The sequence below is a fragment of the Anas acuta genome, chromosome 3 (assembly GCF_963932015.1).
Source record: "Anas acuta chromosome 3, bAnaAcu1.1, whole genome shotgun sequence".
Taxonomy (NCBI): domain Eukaryota; kingdom Metazoa; phylum Chordata; class Aves; order Anseriformes; family Anatidae; genus Anas; species Anas acuta.
Window position 1 is genome coordinate 92,143,746 of NC_088981.1, and position 12,429 is coordinate 92,156,174.

Consider the following 12,429-nt stretch of genomic DNA (forward strand, 5'->3'; position numbering starts at 1 on the left):
TCTACAAAGCCTGTGGCCTGTCACTAGCAACAACATTGTATTTGCTTACAGGGCCTTACCAGCAGCTAGGTCACTCTCCAGAAAAGGGAAAAAGTCTTTGGCTTCTTCAAGATTAGTCAGCTGGTGGTGTCACTTTTTTGGATTACCTTCTTCGTATGGTTGTCTAAACTCTGCTTGGTTCTATTTCAAGCACCAAAAAGGCCCTCGAAATTTGGCGACAAGATACACAAATAAGGGAGTTGATTTCCCTCAGGTTCCTCATGTAGAAAACAGAGACTGGCTCACCCCCTTCAGAGGACAACTTGGATCACAAGAACTCCTACTTAACTACCATACAAAGACAGATAAAAAGGAAATACCACAACCTTGTATTTTACAATTTATTTATTAATAAGAATCATATAAAAGTGACCAGAAAATGGTATATAACAATTAAACATTTTGAACAAACTCAAAAAACACAAGTCAGGCAAAAATCACTTTAAGAATTGGGAATGAATTTTCATTTCCCATCCTTCGACACACTCTATACACCAGTATCCTAAACCAGCAACTATAAGCACTGGATATGATTACAGCCTTGGTAAGTTTCTTTTCATCAGCCCATTCAAAGCACTAAATGCCTGCGTCTTCTAGGTAGTGAAGTGCATATTCCTTAGTATAAGGACACATTCAGCTAAAGAAGAAAGAAAGGAAGACAAAAAAAAACATAGCTGCTTAATCTTCAGTGAAGTATGCCTCCAGTCCCTCCAGTTCTGCATCAGCTGTTGTATTTGAAGAGCTGGGAGTAGAAGTTGAAGTCATGCTTTCCTGACTATTGCTTTTTTGTTGAGAGTTGCCTAGATGACTTGGTTCCTTCTTCAGCTCTCTACCACCAGTTAATAGCTTTTGACTCTCTGCAAAATACTGATTAGGATGATTCAAAGAAAATCCAATGTCGTCGAGCTGCACAAAATGAAAGGAAAAGTTATTATATTTCTGAAAAAAAGGTTTTTTTCATATTCAAGAATAATTTAATTAGCAACTTAATAATAAGTTTCATTATTAATAAACTAAATATAGAAACTTAATAAGTTTCTATATTGTTGAAGAAAAATACATCCGTTTGTCAATACTAGTGGAAGAAATATTAGGATACCACAGATTTATTTTCATCACAAAATTTCTTCCTTCACACCGGGAATAAAATTACTGCTTTGACATAATCAGACAGTATTTTAGACAGTCTTTCCTGTACTAAAAACAAACAAACCCATAAAACAATACAGGTAAAATAGTATACCTTTACAAATTTAGGACATCCAAACCTATACCTAAATCTTTATCTTCCTACACTAAGAAATGGACTACAGGAAGTCTAGAATGCAAACAGCAGTAGGGAATATAAACGGAACTTGTTACTACTGAACAATAGAAATGTAGAGCTTGAGCATCAATGTGAAACTCTCAATAGAAACCCGTAGCTTTGCCTCTTCCCCTTTTTTCCCTCGGCAGCCACAAAAGCAATATTTACAAGGCAGCAGATTAAGACTGTTCCTGTGTGTTGGAGCAGTTGTTGGAGAGGAGCCCACGCAGGAGCAGGGGGTCTGGGAGCTGCTGCCCACCCGTGGGGGACCCGTGCTGGAGCAGTTTGCTCCTGGGGGAGGGACCCCGTGGGACGGAGCCGTGTGGGAGCAGTTCTTGAAGAACTGCTGCCTGTGGGCAGCCCCTGCAGGCTCATTTCGGGAAGGACGGCATCCCGTGGGAGGGACCCCACAGGGAGTAGGGGCAGAGAACGACCATTAAGGAGGTGGAAGAGAGGGGATAGGGAGGTAAGATATTTTTGGTTTGCTTTTATTTTCTCACTGCTCTAGTCCGTTACTAATAGGTAATAAATTACATTAACCTCTCTACAATGAGTCTGTTTTACCTGTGATGATAATTAGCGAGTGATCTCCCTGTCCTTATCTCAATCCATGAGATTTTCATTCTGTTTTCTCCCCCCGGCTCTGTTGCAGAGGGGGAGTGAGAGGGTGGTGTGGCGGTGCTGAGCTCCCACCACAGTAGTTACCAGTGTTAAGCCACCACAGTCCTTCCAGTGACAAAGACTGAGGAAATCTGTAAAAATTCCCAATCATGGGACACAACAAGCCAGAGACCAGGGATTTTCTGCTGCCACAATCTTCCCATTTTCCCAGAAAGGTGGAGTCGATTGCAGGTTAACGAGCAACTTTGCACGTGCACACGCACACACCCCGCATGAGGATACGTGCGGTGGCTGATTTAATATGCAAAACCATCAGCCTAAATTTCAGCCACTTGTGAAAAATCATAAAGCAGAGAATCAATGTGCGTCCTAAATGGGCTCCTGATTAAACGTATTACTGCAGCCTATCTTAGCACCATCAGAAAATGGCTGCACGTACAACAAAATCTAATTTAAGCATGAAAAAAAAAAGATATTAGCAACTGTAGTAAGTGACCTTGGCTGAAAAACTCTAAAAATAAGTGGCGGGCCTAGCACACTCATTTGGAACTCAAACTAAAAGGCACATAGCAAAAAAGAAACCTAAAACCAATACTGGATTTCATTTCAATCTTATCTGGATGAGTTTCATCCAGCCAGCTTTCATCCACATCCCAATTTCCATTATCTGGGAACTAAATTACGTCTTTACACCAAAAAGGCTTAAAAATACGCAATACAGTGAAAAGCTGGTTTTCTTAGGAAAAGCTCTTAATTATCTTTTTTTCCTTAAAATCTCAGTTTTCTTCAGACCAATTTAAGACTCATTTTGTAGCTCTAATTCTGTTCCGTGGCACTTTACCCAACAAATTAGAAGGAGCTGTAGAAGCAGCTCGTTGTATAAATAAAACCCACAGCCACATTTCCAGAGGTGACTGATGGCATTTGTCTAAAAGCTACTTACTGACTGTTAGTTAAAATTGTCGTATGATCCCACGTACCATTTCTCCTTTCTGCATCTAATTGCTGCTAAAATAAAGCTCTAGTGGATGAAGTTTAGACAATGCTATTTTAATTAAAAGGATTCTGCCCAACACCTTTTTTTTTTTTCTTGAGATGGAAGAGTGGAAGTTTTGCTTGTAATCATCATTATCCTTTGTGATAGTGTTAAATAATTTTGCGTAATTTCCAGCAGGTTTCAGTGAATACGTCTCCAAACAAAAATATTCTGCTCTGACTGAAGTACACAATAAATCTTGACTACAAAAATGGAGGTGAAGCATACAGAAATTTTCTTGATTTCTTACATTAGATTTGCTCATGCAGGTTTTAGTGTTTTAGGTAACATACACCAAAAAGAAAATACAGCAGGTTGAAAACCTTCATCGTTAACTTAGTAAATTTCTGGTAACTTACAGCTACCAGAAGCAGAGAAACTAGATTTCTCTATCAGTTTATCCATTCACACCTGTAAATCCATCTGGAAGCCACTATGCCCAAAGAAAAATGTATTTTCTGGGCAGTCAGAAATTTAAGCTCGCAGAGTCTATCGATCCAAGTGAAAAGACCTGTCACTTCAGACAGAACTCTTTATTCCATCCAGGAGCTGATGCTATCACAAGACTGTTCTTGGATTCAACACATTTTGCACATACTGACCTTCATCCAAATTCCAGTTTTACAGTTCTGCTATAGCAAATGTTGTTTTGAAAGAAATTGAAGCAATCGCTTTGTAGCTATGGTATCTTTGTTTTTTTAACCAAGAACTTTTAAAACGATAGCTGACATTACAGAGAAAACATGGAGCAATCACGGTGTTACTGTAAATGATATCAATCATCCAAACCCTTTCTATTTTTAAAAAAAGTCCAATGTTCTTGTGATTTGATCACAAACTAAGAAAAATGGTCTTTGACTTCAATTTTTTTCCTTTTTTTTTTTTTTTAATAAACTATTCAGAAGTGATTCCTTGGCACCAGAAAGGTCGCTAAGTGTGCCAGATTTCATTTGCTCTTTAAAAATGCACCAAGACTGCAAAACATCAGTACTCAGGAATAAAATGTTGAAAGATGAATGTTAACATATAAATAATCAGCTGTACAGCAAGTGACTAGCACAGCAACACTCGTGCAAATGAGCTTAACTAATTCATTTGGAATCCAACTTAGTAACGCAGACACTAGCCAGGTAGGTTTTCTTTTTCATAATAGTCAGTCTCAGATCAGTACAACTGCGACTTATTTGCAATCAAGTTTCAAAGCACTAATTATTTCTACAGGCAAGCTGACACAAGAACATTAATTTAACCCACTAGTAGTTCACAGCTGATTTCATATCTTCAGTCTCTTACTTGAGTATATGTATGTAGTCCAGATCAAAATTGTTCGTTGTGGAAATATTTTTCTCTATTTTGAATTATTATTCAACTCTATCAACAAAATTAAAATAAAATCTATCTGCTATTGTAACTGTGAAAGGAATTCCTCATTACTGTGACTACTTACTTTGGGTAAAAAAGCAGCATTTAGGTATGCCATAACCAAATGTTGAGGTGCAAAGCACCTCCCCCATTCTCCCCAATTAGTTGTGAACATTCCCATTCCCATAGTTCAGCTGGACTTACTAGGACTGACTTAGTGTCAAGCACTACACTACTGAAGCCAACAGCAAAACTGCTGCCAGCATGAGAATAAAGTGCAATATAAGCCTGATAAATGATGATGGAGAAGAAATGCAGAGAGCTCTTAAGTAGACATAGTGTGAGACTGACTCTGTAAACTTAGAAAAACATCACCTTAATTATGCAAGTCTCTAATACAAAGACATTTATGGTATAAGTTTAAGCTATGTAAGAACTATAAACTCTTTCAAAAATCATAGGTTACACAACAGCTTTGCCTAAAATACATCAAAAACTTCCTTTATAAAATTCTGAACAGATTACAAAATTGAAGCTGAGAATTCTCCAGGTAAACCAGTCCATTATTTCTGGAAAAGTTTTACTCAAGACTGTTCACCTATTTGACAAAACGATAACAATCAACCTTATACCCTTGATTCTTCAGAAACTTCTTCCACCGAATAGCTCTGCTCTTCATATACAGGAAAGCAAAGGTTATATTGCTCGGTTAGCTATCATCAATTACAGAGACACTTTTTTTTTTTTTTAATCCTCCCCATGAAAATAAAGTTACTAAAACATGTAGTTACAGGACAGAAAAATCGTTCTCAGCATATTGTTAATGAATTTAGCAGTTAAATTCTCCAAATAAATAAATAAATAAATAGATAGATATGCCCACATAAGCATGTGACATGCAAACTGCTGAAAGTGACTTTCTGTGCATTCAGCTTTCGGTGCTGGAACAACAATGACAGGAACTAACAGCAGGAACCCCAACAGCATCTGTCCATGTTCTGCCTCTACCAGTTTTGAAGCCACTGCTTTCACTGCATTCTCTTAAGTGAACTTCAAGCAAATTGCCCAAGTTCAGTAAAATTACTTAGTGGATTATAGAAAAATTATCAGGATTAAAAATTCAAAGCCCTATCGCCTCAAACCCATTCAAGCCACCTTAAGAAGTAAACAATAGAAGGGGACCTAACACACCATATTGTTCCACATTAAATTGTTCCATTTACTTATGTGGACAGCATTCCCAATATCTGCATTTATAAGCTTTTACATGTCAGAGGGTCTTCACAGGGGGATTTAGAAAGCAGTAAGTTATTCCATGTCTATTAAACATGATTTTGTAGTAAGGGTTACTAGGGCACCCAGCTGGACAAAGAACTTGACAAAATCTTTTTTCACTAGGTTGATCACCTGGGCTGAAAATGATGGCATGCAGGCTTTGGGATGGCAGGACTTTTAGAAGCTCATCATCTAGAGATTCTAGTTCCTTCTTCCCCAAAAACAAAACATGACAAAAAAACTACAGTTCTTGTTCAAAAAAATAACCCATATTAAAAGAAATTGTGCCTGTGGCTTGAAACCTATACATAAAATGCACTTATTCCCTGGAGGCTACATTTACATCCAACCTATGCAGAAATTCTCAGGAAAGTTGAATGCATGAAAAAGAACAATCGTAATGCTTCCTATTGTTTCTTGGGAAGATTTTGATAGCCTTCAGGACGGAGCTGTTGTTAGATGACAGTTTCATTTCTACATGAAATGAATGAAAACAGAACAAATAAGATGAATCTCTAGCTAAAGTATGAAACAACAGCAAAGCAGAATGATGATTTCCTTAGTGCAAGCAGCGAAGACACACATTCATATTACCCAGTACTGAAAAAAATAAAGCTTTGTGGGAATTTACCATAGGACAACGGAAAGACAGCTTTACTAAAACACAACACATATTCAGCACCGTGTTGATTTATTCTTCAGTGAATACCGACCTTGGGTTCACAATCATCTTGGGAATATTATTTCTACCGCCTTAGCTATACACAGGGTACATATTATCTAAATTTGAAATAATACATAATTTTGAATTTCCTTTCAGATCATTACAGCCATTTTATCATCTTTGACGGTAAGATAAAGTGTTCCTCTCAAATTACAGCTGCCAAACTGCCAATACTGCATATGGCTTCAAAGTACACTTATGCTACATATTCATCCTAATGATTGCTGGGAATTTGAGGAAACAAGCAGTTCCATCTAAATCAAATGTGAAAACCAATAAGAACAAAAGAAGTCAACAGCAAATGCCTCTGGGTAGGTCATCTAATCCTCAACCAGATTTTGAACAATACTGTTCCACATTCTGATATTTGAAAGGGGGTGTTTTTCAGCTGTGGAGAGGACAAATTTATAAGAAAGACTGCTCTCTGTTGCTTTTTCTTGACAATAAGGAACCTCAAACCAATGAGAAAACTATTTTTTGAATCAAGAAATCATGCAGGAGGTATGTTACTGCCATTCTCTGTCTTACAGTTTTGTGGATCTTGCTTTAATATTTTATAGAAGCTTATGATTAAGCAAGTGGGAAAGGTCTGTGAATGTTCAGTTTGCTTTAAAAAATCATCACATGTGACCAAAGACATGATAAAATATCAAACGAAAATAAACAATATTAACTCTGTAAGTGGTGGAAGATTAGAGTTTCAGTTACATTTGTTAGATCTATTCTGTTTATTTTTTAAGGTGTATCTCAAAATACCAAACACGCATTACGGGTTAAAAAGAACAGTTTGTTTAAAAACAGGGTATTGAAAAAGTTGAAGGGCTTAAAATAGACAAAATTTAACATTTTTGACATTTTTAGGAAGAAATCATAACCTTTTACTGTATCTCGTAACATTCAGGATAGCAAATAACATCAATATGTAAATGTAGAAAATTACACAGGAATATGAGAAATTATTGAAATGAAAGCCAACAAGGCAAGACAGCTGATGGATGTGAAAGCTGCAAAAAGCCTCTGGATTTCATGCACGATTTCCATAGCCTTCCTTGAGACAAAAACGGTGATTATAGCATAACAAAAATTAGTAGCTACTTACATCGTGTGTCAATTCAAAGTACTTCTGACAGGCCAACTGGAAATGCATGCCCTTCACCAAATCCAGGATCTAAACAGAGGAAGAAAAAAAATTTAAAGCTTCATAGGTAGCACAGACATAGAACCAGAGAATTCTGCATCTTGTTGATGTTACCATGACAAGGTAAATATCACTCTTCTCAGCAGACATGTATAATACCTCGCAGGATGCTGCAGCACATGACATCTTTGACTCGTGTATTCTATTAATAAGTGACAGCATTTAGACACACTGCATAGTTCTTTAAAAACACCCCGGCCACATTAAAAACAAGATAAAACCCCAGGAAGATACGTCTGGTCTCTAAAACTTAATTTTAATACCCTTAACTTCAAAAATGAGTTGTATATATATTTTGGTAATACAATTGTGACAGTTATTGCCGAACTATCATATTGCAACATCTCTTCCATAATTGCAGACATAAATCTAGTAATTCAAGTGGTTGAAGCATGAAGCAATCAAGAGTACACTATTTGTATTTTTATTTTCCACATTACCAGCTTGTACAGATGCAGAATGAAACGCAACTGCGCTCCCATCAAGAAAATTTAATGCAAACCCTTTAGACAAGTGTCTGTGAGAGGGGAATGCTTCTACCTTCAATCAGATTTGTCCTTTTTGAAATGTAGTTATTTCTAGCCAGGCTCAGCAGAATACATGAGTGAATAGCCTGTTTTCAACACCTATTAGGAAAATCATGCCATCTTTTGTAAATACAATTTGCTTCCCAATTCTACCGCATGTAATCTCTTCTGTGCTGTATAAAGTTCCATTCTTATCAGCAGCACGCAATGCCGCCCGAATTTTTATTTATTTATTTAAGTTTCATCACCTCCTCCCTCCTTCACAGAAGCAAAACGTATGCGCGCTCTGCTTATCAAACAGAGAAGATTGCTGGAATTAAGAGATAACCTCACTGGAAGGAAAAATAGTTTTCAAGAAATGTTAATTTCGAGGCCCTTTCCCAGGTTTGACCTTTGTGTCAAACACAGCAATACACTCCGGCTTAAATCCCTGCTGCACTCATTATTGGATGCCGCCTTGTATTTATTGACAGATATATAAATAAATTACATTTGCTGAATGGATAAAAATGGCAACACACTGCCAAGAAAGTACTTAACTGCATTGTTTCTCTGTTATAGTTCAACTGATTACATTTCTATGCCTCTTGCCACTTCCTGTTAAATCTTCTGTAAAAGATCAAGACCAAGGCCAGCCAGGCAATGAAGTCTGAAATTCGGCACTCTTAATACACACACACATATACACATACAAATATACACACATATATATATCCCTCCCTTTAAAAACAACTGAAAAAATCCGTGTCACATTACGCAAAGGGCTGAAGAAAATTCGTCCCTTCGAAACCCTTCAATTCCATTTTGCCTTACGTCTTCCTCTGCCTGTTCCTTACAATGAAATCCCTACCGTGCAAAAGAGCTCTCTCTATCTTCAAGTAAATGCTCACAACATTGTATGCATGCATGTATTTAAAAATGAAAAAAAGGGGTTTTAAGTAAAAATCCCAGATTTTTACATTTATGTGTATTCCAACAGGACAGAGTTGTTAGAGCAGGTTTCATTACACCGAAAAGCCATTGTGCCCCACTGTATTTTCCTCCTGATTCAGAGTCATGATCGTAAGACCTACGGGTCCACTGGCTAGCAGAAAGAAACATTTGCCCCGAGTTATTTCCTAGCATTCAGATTTTTCTCAACTAAACCTTCCGGCTGGCATAAGTCAACTAATTCAATCTAGCTCATGAACCCTTAAGGTCTCCTAAGAATTATTCATTTACCCAAGATTACACCTCAGTGTAAGTAAACAGTTCAAAACCTCAGGTGGAAAGGCATTGTAAGACTCAGAACCGAGTGAGCCAACAGAAGCTTTCTGAAGTATCAGCGACTTCTGAGTATAAAACCTCCAAGTTTAAAGATATGGAGGTTATCTTCTAATTTAAGAGAACTTTTAAGAAAAGTTGCTCGGTTACAAGGCTACTAGTCATACTGCAGCTTAACTTTTCAATTCCAGACCACAGCTACAGCTGCTTTTTGCATCGATGCTACCATTACCAACTCTCCTGAAAAGCAGAAAAGGCAAGAATTATCAAAGCTGGCTTTTGATTCACTAACTCGGTGATTCACAGGATGTGAGATCAAGCTGCTGTTGTTGTCTCTGACGGTTCAGTGCAAAAATGACTTCAAGTGACAGACATCAGAAGAGGGATCACTGACACGGTACGGATGACGAGAGAATGAAGCGGCACTTATAAATAAATTCCACTTTTGCAGGAGAGATTATCCAGAACAAACCATTCTGAAACCAGGCCCATTTAAGCCCTGACCCATCCTCGGGAAAATCTTGACCCACCTTTAGAGTGGAGAAGAGTACTCCATCGAATCGATACTGCCGACACGTAGCATTACCAGAGTTGGCCTTGAGGAACCTAAAACTCTTAAGGAATGATTTTGCAATTTCAATCATCACTTCCCACCTTCACTGCACTTTCACCAAGGACCTACTGTCCTCACTCCCTCCAGTCTCCTCCTCAAACCTCCCAGAGGCTGCTATTCTGTCACCACACACATTTATTTTTATTTTTTTTTGCTGCACTAATACAAAGACACATGCAGCTTGGAGTACAGCTGTTAGGGGAACCCCTACCTTCACCTCGCTGTTGAAGTTGGCAATTAGGTCTTCACAGCTCTTCTCACCACTGCCAGTGCTCCACAGATCAGCACGCAGGCCAGAAGAGAGCAGGGACTTCCATCCAATTTCTCAAATCAATGTACCTGGTTGCACCAGTAGGTGCACTCACCTTGCATTATTCCTACTCCTTTCCCCTCTCCATCACATAACCTCCTCATCTTTGGCTGGTTAGCAAAATTTCAGCCAAATTTGACAGGTAGAGATGACAAAGCTAGACAATTCCTACGTGGTGATTAAAAACTGTGGCTGGGTGGAAAAGCCAGACAAACATTTGTGACTCAGTCAGGGAACAGCAGTTGTAATTCAGCTCCCATCCCTTCTGAGAGGCACACAGAAGGCACACAAAGCATAAATCTGATAATTGGCACATAGCTTTACATCAGTCACATCACATGAAAACAGATTAACTTTTTTTTTTGTATATGATGGGGTTGAGAAGTAAAGATTACAATAAACATACCAGAAGAAGAACAGCTCTAGTAGATCAACTGGGTATTCTAAGTCGAAATAAAGAGTTAATAATGGCAACAGCAGAACCAGCTAGGAAAGAGTGCTCTATGGGAGAGGAACAAGCAATGCTCTATTTAAATAAAACAGAATTATCATTCATAATAAATATTATCGTTCCTACTACGATTGTGCTCGTAATGAAAGCAAACTTGCAGCTGCTTTTCGCTGGTGCTACCCAGAAACAGACCTCCACTCAAAACTACCTTAATTACCAGCAGCAATCTTTTGCCTCCACATATATTCAGACATTTACACTAAATTGCTTTATTTTGCAAGTAACGGTACATACTCAAGGACTCCTTTTGTTAGTTCTTATGTGCCTTTTCTTTCCCCGCCATCTGCAACTTGCTTTTGTGATGGTGCTTTACTGACTACTAATGAGGTTAAGATGATGTTTGGCAGCTGCATGCAGCCACCTGCTTTATGGACCTTCAGCTTTTACAGCTAAGATGCTGCAGAGCTGGGTAGTTTGAGCTCTGCAATTATCCATTGTTAATTTCACTTATTCAAAGTTAGTTCATTTTATCTGAAAACGGCTGAATTACCTTATATTTTCCAAAACCGAAGTCCTTCTGCTGTAGATTCAGTTAAGCGTGACTCATTTCTAACCTTCATTTTATTTCAAAGGTGACTGAAGATATGACGGGGGGCAACTGCTGGAACATATCTGAATACATTCACGTTTTCTTCTGTTTCAGGTCAGTTTGTGACCACCTGAGCATCAGTCCTGCCCCAAGACTCCACAATGCACTTCACAGAAAAATCTCTTCTCCATTTTTTAATACTTCTTTTATATTTTAAACTGATCACCAGCAATTTTTGAAGGTTTTGTTTGTGTAATGTAGCATAAATTTTCTCACGTTTAAGTTCTGTTTTCCCTCTAGGACTCCCTCGCAGGCTGGAAGACCATTGCTACATCCTTGCCAGAGCTCCTGTTCCTCTTACACTCTGTCACTTGTCCTTTTGCAGTCAAAATACCTAATCTCATGGCACTCAGCATCACACAACAGCTCAGCTTCTCCCCTGCCACTTGCATCCCAACCATGAAGTAACAAAACCTAACCCAGTATGCTTTGCAAAGGTAAAAATAGAAGGCAGTCATGACCTTGATGGAGGTATTTTATTAACATCTCTTTTAAAATACCTGTAGTTTTCCCCCCTCCATTTTTAATGTACAGGCTTTCCAGTCTTAAGTTCTTGTTTTATGTATGACAGTGGGGAACTCATTAAACACTTAAGAATAAATGAATGTCTGAATGAGAAGAAAACATCAATATGTGACTATATTTGTTGCAGCAACCCCTGGGCAGCTTCTTTAATGAAGACAGACATTAATTTAAACCGAGTTAATCATCTTAAAAGGAAACAGCTCTAATGCCAGTTGTGTTTGTTTGCTTGCTTACTTTTCCAAAGTTTTACACAGCCTCCTGCTGAAAGATAACGGTGTGAACATCAGGTGCATTAACCCTTCTGCATTTGAGCATTTCATTTCTCCGATTTCAAAAAGAAAAGTTTTGGAATAGCACATTTTATAATGGACACTTTTAATCAAAAATTTGAGGCTATGTTTCAGTGACACATTTTCATTCAACTTGACAAATCCTGTATGTGTTCACAGCCACTTATTTTAAAAGCCAGTGCTGCCTGTTTTTAGACTTGATAGATAACCCATATTCCTGTATAGCAAGGAAAAGCTCGG

At 38.0% G+C, this 12,429-nt stretch overlaps 1 protein-coding gene across 2 annotated transcripts in view; it reads right to left on the reverse strand.

Moving 5' to 3' along the window:
- Positions 1–366: 366 nt before the first annotated feature.
- Positions 367–12,429, reverse strand: part of PRIM2 (DNA primase subunit 2) — a 107,875-nt gene continuing 95,812 nt past the window's right edge. For both annotated transcript variants that reach the window (XM_068678287.1, XM_068678286.1), the window contains exons 13-14: positions 7,463–7,531; positions 367–945 (exon numbers count right to left, since the gene is read on the reverse strand). In XM_068678287.1, the coding sequence (XP_068534388.1) occupies positions 718–945; positions 7,463–7,531 (297 nt within the window). In that variant the 3' untranslated portion in view covers positions 367–717. The remainder of the gene's footprint in view (positions 946–7,462; positions 7,532–12,429) is intronic.